At 39.3% G+C, this 20,192-nt stretch overlaps 1 protein-coding gene, 1 long non-coding RNA gene and 1 pseudogene across 2 annotated transcripts; 1 reads left to right on the top strand and 2 right to left on the bottom strand.

Moving 5' to 3' along the window:
* Positions 1 to 4,509: 4,509 nt before the first annotated feature.
* Positions 4,510 to 7,613, bottom strand: LOC18042743. The gene is made up of 4 exons (XR_002905197.1): positions 6,786 to 7,613; positions 6,583 to 6,654; positions 5,366 to 5,858; positions 4,510 to 4,939 (listed from the first exon to the last, which is right to left on the bottom strand). It is a non-coding gene; the product is annotated as an uncharacterized LOC18042743 (long non-coding RNA).
* Positions 7,614 to 7,675: 62 nt separating this feature from the next.
* On the top strand, positions 7,676 to 13,781 carry LOC112098355 (annotated as a pseudogene).
* A 5,325-nt stretch (positions 13,782 to 19,106) lies between these two features.
* On the bottom strand, positions 19,107 to 20,060 carry LOC112098160. The gene has a single exon (XM_024183792.1). It carries the CDS (start codon positions 20,058 to 20,060, stop codon positions 19,107 to 19,109), a length of 954 nt encoding a protein of 317 aa, XP_024039560.1.
* Between the last annotated feature and the right edge of the window lie 132 nt (positions 20,061 to 20,192).

The following is a 20,192-nucleotide window of genomic DNA, read 5'->3' as shown; positions in this document are numbered from 1 at the left end:
AGAGTTTCAAGTGTTTACAAATTTTTTAAAAGAACAGGGTATTATTCATCGACTTGCTTGCCCACATACACATCATCAAAATGGTAGAGTAAAGCGAAAACACCGACACATTGTAGAGACTGATTTAACACTTTTAGCACAGGCTGGCATGCCACTCACTTTTTGGTAAAATGCTTTTCAAACATTTGTTTATTTAATTAATAGAATGCCTACTTTCATATTAGAAAATAAATCACCATTTCAAATACTTTACAATAAAATACCTGATTATTCTTTTCTAAAAGTTTTTGGATGTGTTGTATTTCCTCATCTTCGAGATTATAACAAATATAAATTAGATTTTCAATCAGATGAATGTATATTTTTAGGCTATATTACAGCTCATAAAGGGTATAAGTGTCTCCACAAGTCAAGAAAAATTTTTGTAATGCGACATGTTGTCTTTAATGAATCTGATTTTCCTTTCAAAAGTGATCCCTCCTTCAAAATCTCAAAGAGTTATCCAAATCATGATTCTAGGACTCTCATTCATTCTCCAATGGTTGCAGGTTTTGAAAGTCCTAAAGCTGATAAGACTCTCTCAGTTATTCAAGCAACAGACTCTCCACCAGAGTTGGTTCATAACACAACAGTCATAGATCAAGCATCAAGTCAAGATGAGGAAACCAATTTTGAATCCAACACTAATAGCCCAACTAGAAAAACCAACCTTGAATCAAGCACTGAAATCCAAGCAACTGAGAACACCACACAATCTTTAGCTATCCCTGAATATGTTAATCAAGAAGCCGATATCACAATCTCTCACCACCTAGTTCATCTCCTCATTTTCAACAGCCAACACATACATAATCCACTCATCCAATGATCACTCGTGCCAAGGTCGGCATCTTTAAACCCAAACCTAGACTTTACCTAACAACCTCCAATACCAAAATAAGTGTACCTGCCAGTGTTAGTGAAGCTTTGGAAGATCAAAATTGGTGTAATGCTATGACAGAAGAAATAAATGCTTTGGCGTGAAATAACTCAATGTGTTTAGTTCAACTTACTTCTGACATGAAGATTGTGGGAAATAAATGGGTTTTCTGGATAAAACAAAAGGTTGATGGTCAGATAGAGCGATATATGGCTCGGTTGGTTGGAAAAGGATTTCATCAAACCCCAGGAATCGATTTCAACGAGACTTTTAGTCATGTTGTTAAAGCTACAACAATTTGATTGGTGTTAAGTATTGTTGTGATGAAAAATTGGGGTGTAATACAACTGGATGTGAACAACGCCTTTTTCAATGGAGACTTAGTAGAAGTTGTTTACATGATGCAGCCTGAAGGTTTTGTCGAGAAAGCAAAACCAAATCATGTGTGTAAATTGAGAAAAGCATTGTATGGGCTTAAGCAAGCTCCCAGAGCTTGGTTCGAAAAAATCAAGAAAGCATTGGTTGACTGGGGTTTCACAAATTCTAAATCAGACACATCACTATTTATCTTGCAGCAAGGAAGAGATATAATATTTGTCCTTATTTATGCGGACGATATTTTAATAACAGGAAGTAAAGAAAGTCTAGTGCAGGAAGTTATTGAATGACTTAATTGTCAGTTTGCTTTAAAAGTGCTCGTACCATTAAGCTATTTCCTTGGTCTTGAAGCTCATCGCACAGAGAATGGCCTACATCTTAGCCAATACAAATATATTTATGATCTTTTAAAGCACACAGGTATGGATGGCTACAAGGAAACATCTACTCCATGAGTATAGTACCAAAACTTTCAGCTGAAGGTGGTAAGCAATTTTCCGATCCTACACTTTATTGTATCATAGTTGGAGCCTTATTATATGTAACTATTACTCGGCCTGAAATTTCTTATGTTGTTCATCATTTAAGTCAGTACATGCAAAATCTTTTACGGTCGCATTGGCTTGGGTGTAAAAGAATTCGTAGATATTTACAAGGAACAACTGATTATGGTATTTATTATACTACAAAAGGAAGAATGATGCTCACAGACTATACAGATGCAGATTGGGCAAACAATATTGATGATAGAAAATCATCTGGAGGTTTCTGTATTTATCTTGGCAACAACTTAATCTCATGGAGTTCAACGAAACAAAATGTTGTAGCAAGGTCTTCAACTAAGTCAGAGTATTGAGCACTTGCAAATACTATAGCAGAAATTTTATGGCTTCAATTTGTGCTTAAAGAGTTGCAAGTTCCATTAACTAAAATTCCAATTATTTGGTGTGATAACACTGGAGTTGCTTCACTTGCTACCAATCCAGTTCATCATTCAAGAACAAAACATATAGAGATCGATTTTCATTTTGTGAGAGATATAATTTCCAAAGGCAGAGTGAAAGTGGATATGTCCCTACTGAATATCACCCTGCAGACATATTCACAAAAGCTCTTCCTGCTGATAAGTTTCAACGGTTGCAAGACAAGTTACATATTCTTCCCAGAACATTGCGCTTGAGGGGGCATGATGAAAATATTGTAGCAGAGCTACCAAACTTGAGTAATACGAATTCAAATTTGTTAGATGATATGGCAGCACACTTGGCATTCATTAGTGTTCTAGAAAGTGAAAGTGGTCAACCTTATCTCTTAGCTTATCATTAATTCAAGTTTTTACTTTTGTATTTATCTAGATCAAGATAAAGATAACAATTGTGCTTGGCTTGATCTCATTCTTAGCTTATCGTGTTTCCTGTAGAGCACTATAAATGTAATGATTATGAGGTGAATAAAATATAACAAAAGGTGCTTTGTTTCTTCTCCAAGTCCATCTTTATAATTTAAGTAGCAGGATGTTATCTAGACTCGACCTCTTAAATAATAACACAACTAACTGAGACCGGCACTAGCACAGCAAAAGTCTTGAGAGAGTCACCTCGTATTGATATGCTTAATTTACAAAGATGAATACCAGTATCACGTTGCTTTAGTAATTTGTATTTGTGTTGGACTGAGTCGACAAAAAGTCCTTCACCTGGTACTGATAATACATTTAAATTACAAAGATCGAAACCAGATCTGTCATTACATGAATTGGCCGTATAAAATAATCAAATCACTTCTTATTCAGTCGTCCTCGTCCGTTCTATCAGCTCTTCGCATTGGTCCTTTTCTTGTTTCCGTTTTCTCGTCTCAAAAAACACTTCGCTTCTGTTTGTTTTTTAATCTCACTTTCCTTTCGCCTCCTTCAGTTTTGGACTGTTATCTGCTTATTCTACAATTAATGCCAACTTTGATGATATCAAGGCCGATATCGAGGAGCTGATCAAGGGCGAAACTACGAGGCGTTCAGCGTAGAGTTTCTGAGGCGAAAAAAGAAGGGGAAGAGATTGAAGAGAAGGTTGAGAAGTGACTGGTTAGTGCGGAACCAGATCATTACTCAAGTCTCTCACTAATCTCCTAAATGGTTGTTTTTGCTTCCATAGGCGACACTGATTGGTTCTAATCACAAATTTGAGGATCTTGCTGGAAACATATTGTCCAAAAAAGTGCCCAATTCAAACTTTGCGGCTATTCGAACAGAAATAAGTGTTCTGTTTGGTTTCACTTTGAATTCTGCAATTTTTTGAACAACAGCTTCCAGCAAGATCCTCAATATATTCGAACAGAAATAAGTGTTCTGTTTGGTTTCACTTTGAATTCTGCAATTTTTTGAACAACAGCTTCCAGCAAGATCCTCAATTTGTGATTATAACCGACCACTGTAATCTATAGAAGGAGAAATCATTTAGGACATCAGTGAAAGATTTTGAGTAATGATTATTCTCACCAACACATTCATCAATTTTTCATCCAGGCTCAATTTACAAAATTATTTGCGGGTTGTTACCTCGATTATGTTGACAGAAAATAGAGGTTTGTAGGCAAACAAAGAGCATTGTTATTTGAACAGCTGCAAGATATTCGGAAGACATGCAGAAATATGGGTATTGCTTATGCTATAGTGCCATTGCAGCATAAAATTGACAGCAATGTTTATGCAACAGTACTGTCTTTTTTTTGTCTTCTTAGTGTTTTGCTGATACACAAATATCATTTTCCACAAACAAAACATGTAATAGCATGCTCCAGGAGCAGTTTCTTACACTCTTGAAGTAGCCTACAATAAGATCAAATCGAATATTCTCCCTCAATTTAGTGTTCTAAAACTGATTTATATTTTAACTTAGAAATCCAATCTAAAAGCACTATTAACGAAAGCTCTTCGTGTTTGCATTAAAAACCAAGAAGCAGCTTTTTTTTTTGTGGGGGAGGGGGGAGAACCTCAGTCAAATAAGATAAAATTACTTTGGATGGGTTATTTACATTCTAGAAAAAAAAAATATTTCTGAACACTACTATACTTTATTGGCTCATCTAGTAAATTTAAAATTTTTATTTTTATTTTTATTTTGTATACTCTATTAAATGTCAAAAAAAAAAAAAATCATCACACAAAACGAGGATTCATGAAAACCATCTATGTAGCATCTGAAATGAGGCCCATTTTTCTGTATAATTTGTGAGGCATTATATTATATGGAGCTTGACTTCTTTCTCTTTATAAGGGTAAGATGGCGTTGGCGATCAAGAGGGTCCCCCTGTTTCTTTGTTTTCATTAAAATTACTTCGAATCCACTTTCAGGTTGAGTGTCTAACGATTTGATTAAATTTGTGTTTAGTTAAATGTATTGGATTTCTGGAGTATTTTGGTAGTTAATGATGAAACTCGGCATTAGATGATCTTATAATCATTTTAAATTATTAAGTAGGTTATGTGACTTGTTCGAACAAAATATAAGTCAAACATCAATCACATTCATTGTTGTCTTCATTACGTTGTTGATGTAGCAAATGTTGGAAACTTTTACTTGCAAATCCTTCGTACGACATCAAATGAGAAGGATAATGTGGTTGCAAAGCATACGTCGGGAGTGGTTGCTGTAATATATAAAAAATTAAAACATGATATGAGATTTTAAAAATTAAAAAATATAAGTATACAAAATAATTAATATTCATATTAAGAATAAATTATTATAAATTTTTACAAAATTTGGATCCACCAATAATTTAATCCATCATATTCTAAAAATTTAAATTAAAAAATTCTAAATCGAAACAAAATTTAAATTAAAAAATTCTAAATCCCACCCATCATTTAAATTAAAAAACTTCTAAATAAAAAGATTTCTAAATCAAACACAACATTTATATTAAAAGAAATTCTAAATCCAACACAAAATTTAAATTAAAAATTTCTAAATCAAATTTATCATTATTTGATTTCTAAATAAAATTTTCTAAATCAAAATTTCATTATCATATAACAAAAAATAATAGAATAAATAAAAAATCACTCTTTACCAGCTGGGTGTTTTACTTCAAGCTGGTGATGAACTACTCCTGCTAGGCTGCTAATGCCGTTTTCCTGCTTCTAAAATGAGAAAAAAAACCCAACTCAATCCTTTCACGTGAATGAGCAAATACTCCTGGCTCCTGCCCTAATGCCGCTCTCTCTACTTGTGAAATGAGAGAAAAATCTCAACTCAATTAGTGCTTTTCGACAGTTAGAATCAAATGTGGGGGAGAAAGAGTAGAAAATGTGGAAAAAGCAAAAGTAGCAAGAAAAAACAAAAGGGACAAAAGTTCACGTGGTGGGGGGTGGGGCCGTTTCTCTCGGCATTCTCTCAGCATTCTCGCTGAGAAGCATTTTCCTTTGTCTTTTTGGTCGACTTTAACATGATTTAGAGCTTTTGAACGCGTCTTCCAAGTGCAGATGCCGAGTATATCCACTGTTCGATGAAATGCCCATTTGAATAATTTGAGGACCCACGAGGCCACGCCACTGGTATTTAGACTAATTGGAAAAGAAAAAAAGAAAAAAGATAATAAGTACAACTGTGATGCATTTTCACATTAACTTTACAAAGTCTGGTGATATATTGATGGTTATAAATTTATAATTTTACGCACATGAAATCATCAAAGTATTATTTAATTTAACTCTTCTTAACTGGGGACGTCAGTTTGATTCAAGTAGTACTATCACTCATATAATTTATTAATGAGCTCTTTTCCTGTCATCTAATGCTGATGCTTGTATATTCTATTCTACCATTCGATTTTTTTATGTCTAGTGCTTGCAGATCAATTGATTATATGCTTCATACTTGATGGAGTGAATATAATACATAAGCTTTTCAGTCAGTTATATGTAGATATGTTAAACTTTGGTTTATATACTAGATCGCCACTAATTATTCAGTGTACGTGAATCCTCTAATACAACAGTGATAAGCCTCAATAACTTACAACAGCGCCAATAACTCAGAGAATCACTTGCCACATTAACCACATATTAGAAATCCAAACTTCCACTTTAACTTTAGATGATGAAGTAAACAAAAATCAAAATTTCACCAAGACAGAAGCAAAAAAAGGTTAACTTTTTGTACCATTTTAATTCTAGAAAAACTAAAATATGTTTCCTACATTTTCCCAACAACCAAATAAAGCATCAAGTATTAAGTTAAGATACTATAAATTATATGAATGATAAAAAAACTATAGCTACTTTTCACCTGCAGCATGACAAAGGATTCGTTGAAAAAGCTGTTTTATGCCATTGACTTACAAATCCGTTTTCCAGGGCTCTGAAATCCAGATCCAAATAAACATGTACTCATCAACAAAACCAGCACAAACCCTAAAAACCAAAAACATCATTTTCTCAAAATTTCCTCACTTTTCTCACAAACAAAACAAAACCCATCACAGTACTTACGAGAAACAAAGTCTTCCAAAACTCAAGACCAGTCTTTGGAGGCTCCGCAATTCTGGTAGTCCATGAAATCAACATCATCAACGACCCACAAGGCAGGGACAGAGTTGAAGTCCACCAAGGATAGGGAAGATCAGCAACCCCGCCGTTGATCGTTGCCGAAGAAGGAGATCAGCCCGTGCTTGTGCCGCCGTTGATCGTTGCCTAGGAACTCCTTCAGCCGCCGCCGTTAATCATTGCCGACTTGCGGCGCTGTTGATGGCCGTGGTGAGGCGTGTTGTGAGGGAGTGGAGGTGAGGGAGTGGTGAGGCGTTTGGCGTGTGAGTGAAGCGGGAGCCAGTGGAGATGGAGACGTGAGATGAGGGTGAGCTGTGATCGCGAGGTGAGGAGTGAGTGCTGAGGACTTTTTGTTTGTTTCATTTACCGATTTTACAGGCTCCCTTTCCTTGTAAATTTTTTTATTATTTAATACTAAAATGAATCTCAGCCATTGGATCCACTCCAATTAATCCAACGGTAATATTTCATGCATGTATCCGATACATGCCGGTATTGTAGCATCAGCCTTATTTGACACTTGACATTCCGGTTTTCTTCGGGTGACAAAATGAAATCGTCAGTGATCACCTCTAGTTTATCAAATAATCATGATTAAGCTTTATTAGTCTTTCTTTATTGAAACCTTTCTTTCAAAGAAGAAGAATTATTGAAACCTTCCGAGTTTGAAAATGCCGGCAGCACTTGCAACTTCCAGGAACCTTCGTGGAAGTGTAGATGCTGAGTACATCCAACCGTTCGATTAAATGCCGAATTGATTTCGAGGAACCCACACGACCACACAACAGGTTTTTTTTTTTTTTCATTTTATTTGTATATCTATTTCTTGAAAAAATAAAAAAATCATAAAGTTCAGATTACCCTTGAGACTTGAGATGACAACTGTCTGCCTCTGCATTTTCCTAATCATCCCTCTTCTCTAATCTCTAGAGTTCTCTGAAACCTCTTCTTCATTTTCTGTCTCCCTTTTCTGAATCATCCTTGTCCTCGATCCTACACCTTCTTTGCAAATCTTTCATTTATTGTACTCGCTTTTCAATTTGTCTTAAGGATCCCCCTTTGTTTCATCTCTAGATTTTTCACTCTCTTCCTCTCCTCCTCCCTTAAATCTATTCAACTTCTTATTTTAGCAATTTATCCAAACTTCTTATTTCCCTCTTCCCAGCTGATTGATTAGTTCTGCTTAGTTTGATTAGTTTTGCTTTCCCCTGTTTTCTGAAAGCGAAAAATAAAAAAAGAAAGGGATAATGGATATTGCTACCTCCGCTGTTGCGAAAGTTGCAGAGTACTTGGTTGATCCCATTATTCATCCATTTACTTACTGCTGCACTTACAACACCAACTTCGAGAAGCTGAATAATGAAGTTGATAAGCTCAAGAATGCTAGAGAGAGTGTGCGGTATAAGGTTGATGATTCCAGAATTAAAGGGGACGGAATTCAACACCACGTTGAGAAGTGGATGATTACTGTGGACAAGGCCATCAATGAAGTCGAAACACTTATTGCAGACAAAGAGAATTCAAACAACCGGTGGTTGAAGGGGTTGTGTCCTAATTTGAAGACCCGGTACCAGCTTAGCATGAAAGCAGAAAGTGAAGCGAATGCTATTGCTGGACTTCTTGAAAAAGGAAGATTCGACGGTGTTTCTTTCCGTACCATTCCAGAGGAGACATGGCTTAACTCTACCCAGGGTTTCATGCACTTTGAATCGAGAACTTCCACTTTGAAGGAGATACTAGACGCACTCAGCAACCGTAACTTCAACATGATTGGGGTGTACGGCATGGGTGGCATTGGAAAGACAACGCTGGTGAAAGAAGTTGGCAGGCAGGCCAAGGAATATAATCTATTCGAGAAGGTCATTTCTGCACATGTATCCCGAACACCGCAAATAAAAGAAATACAAAGAGAAATTGCAGAGAAGCTGGGCCTGAAAATAGATGAAGAGAGTGAAACTGGAAGAGCAGGGAGGCTGCTTGAAAGATTGAAGAAAGAGACGAAGATCCTTATAATCTTGGATGATATATGGGGGAGTCTTGGTTTGGAGGCAATTGGAATTCCATTGGCAGATGATATGGGCGGATGTAAAGTTCTGCTGACGGCAAGAAGTCACGATGTGTTGTCTTCTAAGATGGATTGTCAAAAAAATATTTTTGTTGATGTTCTGAATGCAAAAGAAGCTTGGAGTCTTTTCGAGAAGATGACAGGTGATTGCATAGAAAATGGTGAACTGAAATCTGTAGCAACAGAGATAGTCAAGGAATGTGCTGGTTTGCCCATTGCCATTTTACCCGTAGCAAAGGCATTGAAAAATAAGTCGAGTCTCTATGTATGGAAGGATGCTTTACGACAATTGAAAAATAAGTCTTTATTGGGGGCCGCCTATTCAAGTTTAGAGCTGAGTTACTATCATTTAGAAGATGAGGATTTAGGAGGTGAGGAACTCAGGAAAACGTTTTTGCTAATAGGATACTCCTACATACGTAACGTTAAAGACTTGCTTTATCATGGCATGGGTTTGGGTCTGTTTCAAAACATCAACACGGTGGATGAGGCACGGGATAGAGCACATACATTGGTTGATAAACTCAAGAACTCTTGCTTGTTGCTTGGTGGCTGGAGAAGTGAATGGTTTTCAATGCATGATGTTGTTCGTGATGTAGCCATATCTATTGCATCAAGAGACCAACATGTGTTTGCGGTGGAAAATGAGGTTGTCCCGCTGACCAGCTGGCCAGATAAGGATGTGCTGAAGGATTGCACCGCAATCTCCTTAAATAATAGTAATATTAATGAGCTTCCTCAAGGGTTCGAGTGTCCGCAACTTAAATACTTTCGTATTCACAATGATCATTCTTTGAAAATCCCAGATAACTTTTTTACCGGGATGACAGAGCTTAGAGTTTTAGATTTCACTAGGATGCATTTGTTGGCATTGCCTTCATCGCTTGGTCTCTTACAAAACCTTCAAACATTGTCTCTGGATTATTGTGAACTAGGAGACATGGCTATTATTGGAGACCTAAAGAAATTAGTCATCCTTGCGCTTCGAGGTTCTGATATGAAGGAACTGGTTGGAGAGATAGGCCAGCTGACTCAATTGAGGCTGTTGATTGCGCCGATGTTACCTACTGAGAGTTATTCCCCCAGATGTCTTATCGAGCTTATCCCGATTAGAAGAACTATATATTGGTGAGAGTCCCATTGAGTGGGGGAAGGTTGAAGGAGTCGACGGTGAAAGAAGAAATGCCAGCCTTCATGAGTTGAATAATTTATCTAAGTTGACCTCTTTAGAAATACTCATCCAAGATGAAAAGACTCTACCAAGAGACTTGTCGTTCTTCAAAATGCTGCAAAGGTACAGAATATTGATAGGAAGTCAGTGGACATGGGATTACATATCGAGTGAGATATCTGAAATATTCCGACTGATGGTCGCCAGTGGTGCCAACATTTGCTTGAACGGGGGGCATATCATGCAATTGAAGGGTATTAAAGACCTATGTTTAGGCGGATCGCTGGACATGAAGAGTGTTCTTTATGGATCAGACGGAGAAGGTTTTCCACAGCTGAAGCGTCTCGAGGTCGTAAAAAATAGCAACCTTTTATGTGTTGTTGACACAGTGGATAGAGCAACAGCTCTGACGACTGCATTCCCCGTCTTGGAGTCATTACTTCTGCGACATTTGAGTAACCTTGAGAAAATATGTCGCGGTCCACTCGCGGCAGAGTCTTTTTGCAAAGTAAAGGACATAAGGGTGGAATGGTGCGATAAATTGAAAAATGTATTTCCATTGGTCATTGGCAGAGGCCTTCAACAACTTCAGTCCATTGAAGTGACTGGATGCCAGAATTTGGAAGTGATTTTTGCTGCCGAGAGAGGAGATGAATCCAGCAATAGTAACACGCAAGTCATTGAACTCACTCAATTAACAACACTTGAACTTTGTTCTCTTCCGCAGCTTACAAGCTTCTGCACAGGAGATCTGCATTTTGAATTTCCATCATTGGAAAAATTAAAAATACTGGAATGTCCCCAAGTGAAATTTAAAAGCACTATTCATGAGTCCACCAAGAAGGTACGTGCAAGACTTTTGTAATTATTGTTCAATTCTTACGTACTTAAAAGTAATTCTACTTTCAGAGTTTAGAGTTTTATTGTCATCATCATCGCCCTCATCACTTTGTCTTTTAGTAACAAAATGTTAGTTGTATAAATCAGTTTATTTATACTTCATAATATCCTCATAAACATAAATCAGTTTAACAAAATGTTAGTAAACAATTTTTTTTTTTTAATTCCAGTTCAATTGTTTTCTCTTAATTATCTGAGTTTTTCTTCTTCCTCTACTTTTTTACTTTTTTTTATGTCTATATGTTTACTTAATACACGAAAGAGAGAGTGCATTTGATTACCCAAACAAAGAAAATTCTAATAAGATCTAGAGTTTTTCAAGCCACAGTTAATTCCCAGATAATTTTTAGGAGCTATTTTTAGATTAGTATGCCTTAACAATTAATATTGTTACATACAAATGATTATCAATTTTGATGTTGAAGAAGAACATGGTCATCTCGTGTTAACATAAATAATATTCTTAAAAATATATATAGAGAGATGAACAAAACTCAAATGAAGAAATCTTATCCTATTAAATTTTTTGCACAATAAAATCATTTCTTGTACAGTAGTGAATATATCCAATCCCGTTGGGTTGGATGAATATTAATGAAATACAAGCTTCTTACCATATTATTAAACTTTTTAAATTCAAGTTATTTATTCATTTTTGCTTTTGATAAAAAGAAAATAAAAGTTAAAATATCAATTTTTAAAAAAAAGAAATTTGTAAGATTTTCAATTCAAACCAAATAAGCCGATCGATTAAGAGAATTTGAAAGTTTAAATGTAAATTGAGAATAATTGAAGTCTTTTTCGTATGCTATATATATATTTATCTGGCCATCAATATTATTCATCATTAGAATGCTTTGCATTTACTTTGATATGTGAAATTTTCACAAAGAAGATCAACTCCACCTTGTTTTTTCTATGATTGTTAGAAAGATCATATGCTACACACACACACACACACATACACGGTAGGCCATCAATATTCATCACCGGAATGCTTTGCATTTACTTTAATTTGTCAAATTGTTAAAAAGAAGATCTAACTCCATCTTGCTTTTTTTTTTTTCTTCTTTTTTTGATTGGCAATCACCTAGGTGTTTCCCAATTTGGAATATTTGAGTGTTGATGAAAAGCACATAGGTCTATTTCCAGAAGACTTGCCTTGCAAACTTAAATGTCTTAATGTTTGGCTTGATTGGTCAACTGCTATTTTATCACTTGACGATTTCCTTCAGAGATTTCACACCATCAAAGTTCTCTGTATCGAAGGATACGATTATGATGGAGAAGAACTATTTGAAACAGTTGAAAATGGGGTGAATGCAATGATAAAGGGAATAAACTTCCATCCTGATCTGAAGCAGATTTTGAAACAAGAGTCCTCCCATGCAAACAATTTGGAAGTACTGGAGATATATGGATGTGACAATTTGATTAATCTAGTGCCATCCTCGACATCGTTTCAGAATCTAACAACTGTGGCCGTAGATTTTTGCTATGGAATGATAAACATACTAACATCTTCGACAGCAAAGAGTCTGGTGCGACTAAAACAAATGAAGATATTTCACTGCAAGATGATAACAGAAATAGTGGTAGATGACGATGAAGAGGGAGACAATTATGCAGCAAACTATGAAATTGTTTTCAGCGAATTGAAGGAATTGCGGCTTTCGAGCTTAGAAAGTCTGACAAGTTTCTGCTCTGTCAATAATTGCGCCTTCAAATTCCCATCTCTGGAAAGATTAGTGGTGGAAGATTGCCCCAATATGAGCATTTTCTCAGGAGGAGAATTAAGCACACCCAATTTACGCAAAGTGCAGCTTAAACAGTGGGATGATGAAAAACGTTGGGCTTGGAAGGACGATCTCAATACAACCATTCAATACCTATATCAACAACAAAGGTACGTGTTCATTCACTATGAAATGTTGGTTTTTTTCTAAAAATTACTGATTTAATGACAGATATATATATAAAAGGAAAAAGAAAAAAGTGATTATTAATGTTTTTATAAATTTATTTTAAATCTGATTAGGAAGAGAGGGAAAAAGAGAATGAGAAGTCCGCCAAAGTGAATGAAAAGGAGAAAGATGCGAAAGACTGGTAAGTTAGAATCTATACAGTTTGGGAGGTTCTGATTTGATTTTGTTGTGCTGACTAAAAACGTTTTATTTATATTGAAATTTTAGTTAAATCATATCGGTATATCTTTTTAAAATATAACTACTCTGCTCTATTGTTATGTTGAAGATTAGTTGTTAGACAAACATGGCAATAAATAAATAAATAAAATGAAATAAAAAATGAAATTAATTGCTTCCAGAGAGAATTGAAGGATTTTTGTGTCCTTCATAGAGGCTAATTTGTGCAATTTAATTATGTGAAAACTGCACCTTCAATGTGTTTTTGCTCTTTGTTTACAGGGAGTCTAAACTTATGAAGACGATTCAGGCCAACCTTCTGTGCGGCATCTTGAATAAGGCATCGAGTTCTTTCTATGTATTAAGAGTCAGATGGCATTGGTGAGAGGATTTTTTGTTTGAGTTTTCATTTCATTAGTATGCTTTTAGCTTTATTTGAGTACTCAGAAATCCAATTTGAAGCTAGTTTTATTTCTCATGAGAGCTGCCATATTGAATTTGTAGGCATCTCTGAAAGTCTCTTTAAGCCTTAAATTAATTAAAGAGATGCGTGCATCATGTTTGCATTCGTATACCTATTGGTATTTATTGGAGACAATTATGTAAGAAATTATGTAACTTCATGACAGTATCAATGAAAAAAGAAAAGTTTAGGGGGTCAATTGGACACCATCTGCCATCATGTTTGCTCACTGTAGGCACCATCTTGATCCTCCCCTGACCCTAGGCGAGGATTGATGATGATTGTCGGTTAATCCAAAGATTTTTTAAAGGTAAAAAAAAAAACTATAAATTGTGGCATCAACTTTGTAATTTCTTAAAGCCATTAAAATAAAATATATAAAAGTTGGGTCCTCTCTTGAACATAGTTTAAATTTAATAAATAAGTAAACACTATTATTATTCTTGTGCTGTCAACATTTATGTGTTTTTTTTTGTTAATTTTATTAACAACTAAACACTAGTAGTCTATATTTGTTGAGTTGAAAACGTTGATCAAGATAGACTTGTTGTAGTTTGCTTATATTAATGATCACGAGTTTAATTTAGAGATTTGAGCCCAAGTTCCTCCATTTACGTTATTAATCATTTTTGTTGATTAACGCTAGATAATTGATTAGAGGAATGTGATAACGAAAAGATGAAAATACCTGCTCAAATGTTTAGTGATTTGGAACAAGTCAGCTGAGGCTAAGCATTTTTATTATTTAGGCAATTAGATCATGAATGGGCAATCTTTTTGTTTGATCAATTACCTCAAATACTCTCATTCTACTAACGTCGTCAAATAATCAAAACTGATCATCATTATTCATTAATTAAACGCTACTGTAGAAACTAGAAAGCTTGACCGATCTTACAAGTTCCAAGTTGGAAGATCATGTCGGCAGCATTAGCAACTGTCAGGAATCTTTATGCAAGTTGTGATCCACCGGAGTGTCATCGTTTACTTTTTCTTTTTCTTTTTTTGTCGACAAAGACTTGAGGAGTGGGCCAAGTATTCAAATATGAGGGAAACTTGCGTGGAAGCTGAGGTGGTGGCTGGTGGGATAACCTATTGGTGTTCGGTTCCGTGATGGAATAATGAATGAATCCCATTATGAAATCTATTGGCTTTCGACTTTGGGATTCTCACTATTTTTTATTTTTTATTTTTAATAAAATTGACTATTGAGCATCAGTGAACTTAACTATCTCATCACCTCACGTTTCACATAACTTTTTCACATTCTTTCTACACTCTTTGTATTGATGCGAGATTCTGGTTGTCCTCATTCTACGACCAGGGTTTCTGCTCGATCAACTTCACCACGATCAGGATCTCTCCTCGTAAAACTTCTTCTCCAGAGGTTCCTGCGCACACAGACAGGTCAGAGTACGCCGGTTGTTTTCCCGGCGCAAACCCTCCGACGCTCAAGTCAGATATGAAGGTTCGGGGAACGCTTGCCACAGATCTTATGGCTTTTGGGTAGTTTTCTCTTCTTTAAAATTTCTTTTATCTCTCTTCTAATCTCAAAATTACTAACCCTTTTACCTTCGTTGGCTACCTTTTTATAGGCTTCCTCTGAATCCCAGTTTTCGCAGTCTACGCCCGTTATCCTCCCACCTCTCGAACGTGGATTCCCCATTTCCGTAGTCGTGGGTGGTTGCGTGGCCTTCGTACCTAGATTCTCGGGCTGGAGAGCATGCCTCGCCAACTGTCGTTGACCGGGTCTCCTCGAATCAACCCTTAGCAAGAATACAGCAAGAATGACTTTATGCTTCTTACAGGAAATTGGCCTCGCGGATGACGTGCTCGTGGATGAGCAGGATATTCCTGCCCCTGTTCCCCTGCTACCTGGCTCTTACAGGACACACCTGCTCGCAGACTTCTGCCACCAAACATCTGCTCATCACGTCTGATCTCGTCGGAGTATTTCTCTCAAACACCGGTCCCCCAGTTTCTGGTGTTGGGTAATGTAATGGACCAGCAGTAGAAACTTAGCGGTTCTTGGTCACGTGGGACTGGAAAAGGCTGCCAAGAGTCATATCGCATTTAATTGCGGACGAGGTGATGTGGCAGAAATATGCCCCTCTATTCGAATTTCAAACCAACGGTTACGAGGCCCTTGGGATTTGGTGCCGTTAAATGCTGGCAACCCAAGAGTCCGTCCCCATTAGGAAACCTAAATCCTTTCAAACAGCAAATTCATCATTCCCTCCGTCTTCGTCCCTGTCTCTCCGGCAAAGAAGTTCCGGCATAAAGGCCTCCATCTCTGTCTTTCACCGACTGAACCATTATTTCAGGTATTTTTTCTATCTCCTTGGTCTCGGATAGTTGTAGATAATTTCTGTTCTCTTTTGTTCGGGTAGTAGTTGGTGGTGGTGTTGTGGTTAGAGTTTAGGGAATGTCGAAAGGTAAAGAGAAGGTCATTGAGGTTGACGACGATGAGTTGGACTTCCTGCCTAGTCTGCTCACTGATCCTGCTTTTGACCCCGGGATCCCCTTAGAGCCCATTAGATCTAGTGTCGGCACTAGCGCTAGGAGGATGTCTCCCCAAACGACCTCCTCGAGCAGAGATAGTGATGAAGAGGGGTCTTCTGGCTCGGAGAACACCCTGAGTGAGGGCCGAGGAGATGATTCTGGCGAGGTGTCCCCATCAGGAGCGTCGCGACCAGAAGGGCGGAGTACAATAGGGGGTAGAGCCCTATCGCGGGATTACGCTATTGATTACATGACATGCATAACCACGTTTGATGAGCTCAATGACCTCCGGCTTAGGTATAGTATTCCTGGTGAAATCCCTCTTAAGGTCCCAGGAAAGAAGGATACTCATAGCCGGCCTCCTAGGGGATACGTTACCCTGTATCTGGATAGCTTTAAGTATGGGCTGAGGTGTCCCGTGCAACCTTACTTTGCCCGGATACTTAACAGGCTGAATCTATCTCCTGGTCAGCTGAACCCAAACGGTTGGAGAGTACTTTCTGGTCTGTTCATACTGTGGGACAAATGTTGCCAAAGCGAGCCCACAGTTGATGAGGTGAAGCACCTATACCAGCTAAAGAGCAGCCCCAAAGATGCCGGCTGGTACTACTTTCAATCTAGTACCAAGACCAGGAAACCCATAACCGACCTCCCTACTGGTGGTGGTGGGAATTGGAAGAGGAAATTCTTTTTTGCTGGGGGTCCTTGGGGTCAAGTTGCATAAATAGACGGGAAGGATTATCGCGTCCCACCCCGTTTCACGGTCCCAGGTTGCCTGCTCGCTTTAGATGTCTTGTATCCGTAATTGTTCTCGCTTTGTTGGTTTGTCTCTAACCAAGTGTCTGTTTGTGTTGTAGTTTCTTGGGGTGTTCATTTCTCGCTCAAACCTGGCCAGCTCAAACGGGTCGAGGCTGTGCTAGCCAATTCCTGCTCGAGCCGGGAGCTGATAGCTACATACAACTTGCTCGAGTCTCGCTTGATACTCCCTGGTCATAAGATGGAGGACGCTGTGATTGGGGCTCTGAACAGGAAACGTTCTCGACCTCAAACCACGAAGAAGGACCAGAATAAGGACGCCCCTACTGCAAAGCGGGCCAACATCGTGCAGCAGGTCTCTCCCTTGAAGACTTTACCTCCTGCTCCTGCCAAAGTCGGGGAAACTAGTGGAGCAGCCACCGATCCTGCTTCTTTTTCTCCTCCTGTCGGGCCTCGATCTCGCTTACCTGACAGCCGAGCAGAACACTTGGTCCCCTATCTCAATGAGTTATCTAAACTCGTGAGCAAGAAGGACCTGAAGGACTTTGATGGCTGCACTCTGGGCGAGCTGGTGGGAGCCATGCAGTATAGCGCTTTCCATCTCAGCTGCATGACCACCTACTATAAGGCCAAGGTCGGCCGTTATGACAGGAAGATGAAGGAGGACATTCAGTCAGCGATGACCAGAGCTGACGGCGCCGAGAAGAAAGCAGGAGCGCTGAATGTCGAGAACCTGAAGCTGATAGAGCAAGAATCTCTTGCTCAAGCAAAAGCCATTACCCTCGAGGAGGAGTTGACCAAGGTCAAGGAGGATCTTCAAAGGCAGAAGGCTATGTATGAGGCTCAGCTCGGATCTCTCCGCGATTCCCACCGAGCTCAGGTCGAGAACTTGGAGATGGAGGCCGACAACCAGTACGATTAGGGACTTCGGTATTCTTATCGTTGCATCATGGCCGTCCTCGGGAAGCAGCATCTTGATCTAAAGATGGACGACCTTGCAGCTGGTGTCGCCCAACATATGGACGAGGAGGCTGCAAAGGAGGATGCCGAAGAGGTGGTACCAATGGTGATAGAGGAGGAAAACTCTCCTTCCCGTGTAATCCCTGCTAATGCTGGTGAGGCGAGTACCCCCCCAGACGCAACTGGAGATACTCCCCCAGCACTTGAGGTGGACCAGCTAACTGAGGCTGCTCGGCTCGCGGACCCACCGTCTTCTTAAATATGTTTCTTGTATTGTAACGAACAATATTTGTGAAGATTATCTGCTTTGTTAATTATTAACAAATTAATAGAAATGTTTTTTATTACTCTCTTGTGTTGTAATTACGAGTTATTTTTCCGCTTAAGAATCTGCTCGTATTCGTCCGGTCGAGCAGGCTCTGGCTTGGTATATGGTTTTGCCACATGCCTTGGAAGATTCTTCAATGCTTGGGATTTTGCTCGCCTTCTCGTGGCCGAGCCGATCTTGGCACGCTTGGCTTCTGGTCTCACCATAAACAGGCTTTGAGACTTGTCGAGCCTTTGCATGCCTTAGGTAATTTCTTCAAAGCTTGGGATTCTGCTCGCCTTCTCGTGGCCGAGCAGATCCTGGCACGCTTGACTTCTGGTCTCGCCATAAACAGGCTTTGAGACTTTGTCGAGCCTTTGCATGCCTTAGGTAATTTCTTCAAAGCTTGGGATTCTGCTTGCCTTCTCGTGGCCGAGCAGATCCTGGCACGCTTGGCTTCTGGTCTCGCCATAAACAGGCTTTGAGACTTGGTCGAGCCTTTGCATGCCTTAGGTAATTTCTTCAAAGCTTGGGATTCTGCTCGCCTTCTCGTGGCCGAGCAGATCCTGGCACGCTTGGCTTCTGGTCTCGCCATAAACAGGCTTTGAGACTTTGTCGAGCCTTTGCATGCCTTAGGTAATTTCTTCAAAGCTTGGGACTCTGCTCGCCTTCTCGTGGCCGAGCAGATCCTGGCACGCTTGGCTTCTGGTCTCGCCATAAACAGGCTTTGAGACTTTGTCGAGCCTTTGCATGCCTTATGTAATTTCTTGAACAGTACAGTTGGCTGAAACTCCTCATTGATTCATTTATTATTGAATTCGGCTTACATGAGATTGCTTTGAAATAAGAAATAAAAAATAGAAAACAACAGGCACGAACAGAAATAACTTTAAAATATGAACAAGTCTTACTAAAAATATTTCCTGGGGTGTGCCGCGCTCCATGGGCGTTTCACCTCGTGGCCATCCGCGCGAACCAGCTTGTAAACTCCGGGTCCAACTAGCTGTCATTCCTGGCTTCCACTCGGATATCAAGGGATGTTATCTGCATCGATTCCCTTGCTGCCGAGGAGTAACAGCTTCGTGCGATTCTCTGGTCTCCTCGTACCACTCCAACTACCCCATTCACCCGGTACTTGAGAGCAAGATAATGGTTGGACAGTACTGCTTTGCTCATCCTCAGAAACGGCCGACCTAGGATTATCTGGTAAGGACCCTCTTCATTAACCACCACAAAATCTAGTATCATAGTCCTTTCTGTCGGGGAGCTTCCGATTGTGATAGGCAGCTCGACCACACCCAGGGGGACCAGCTTTCCTCCTCCAAATCCCTTCAAGGAGGTGTTGGTGTGCTCCAACCTCAGGTCTGCTATTCCCATCTTCTCCACAGTGGACTTGAATAACACATCAACCGAGCTTCCTGTATCGACCAGTATCCGGTCAAACTTCCTGCTAGCAACAGTGGCCTTGATGACTAAGGCATCCTCGTGTGGGTATAAAATCCCTTCTTCATCCTCGTCTGTCCACATGATTGGCACTTGCCTAACTCTTGCTCGTTTGGCTGCCGGGGTGTTGAAGAATACCTCTTTACTAGTCATGGCGTATCTATCATAGTTCTTCCTAGATCTGTTGGAATCTCCAGCCAATGTCGGGCCCCCAGCAATCACCCTTACTGTAGGCTGCTCGTGCCTCAAATTTCTGCCACTCTGCTCCCCCTCGCATGTCGAGGCCACCATCGGGAAAGTCCCATCTATAAACTCGTCCAGGTATCGATTTCTCACCAAATCTTCGACCTGGGTCTTGAGATCTCTGCATTCTGTTGTAGTATGGCCATGTGCGCCATGGAACTTACAATAGCGTCCCATATCCCTCCTGCTGGGTAGTTTTGTTATTGAGGCAGGGAGGTATAGCAACCATCGATCCTTTATGGCCTCGTACACCTCGTCCAGGGACATCTTCAAAGAAGTGTACCGCCCATAGTCCTGGTTCTGGTCGATCAGGTGCACTGCTCTTTCTCTATTTGCTCCGTTCTGAGTTGGAGGCGGTGGCAGCACTTCTGGTCTGCCCCCCTACTACCGTGGGAGTGT

The sequence above is a fragment of the Citrus clementina genome, unplaced genomic scaffold, assembly GCF_000493195.1.
Source record: "Citrus clementina cultivar Clemenules unplaced genomic scaffold, Citrus_clementina_v1.0 scaffold_5, whole genome shotgun sequence".
In the NCBI taxonomy this organism is placed as follows: Eukaryota; Viridiplantae; Streptophyta; class Magnoliopsida; order Sapindales; family Rutaceae; genus Citrus; species Citrus x clementina.
The sequence above is the reverse complement of the archived record's forward strand: the minus strand, read 5'-3'. Positions and strand labels throughout refer to the sequence as shown.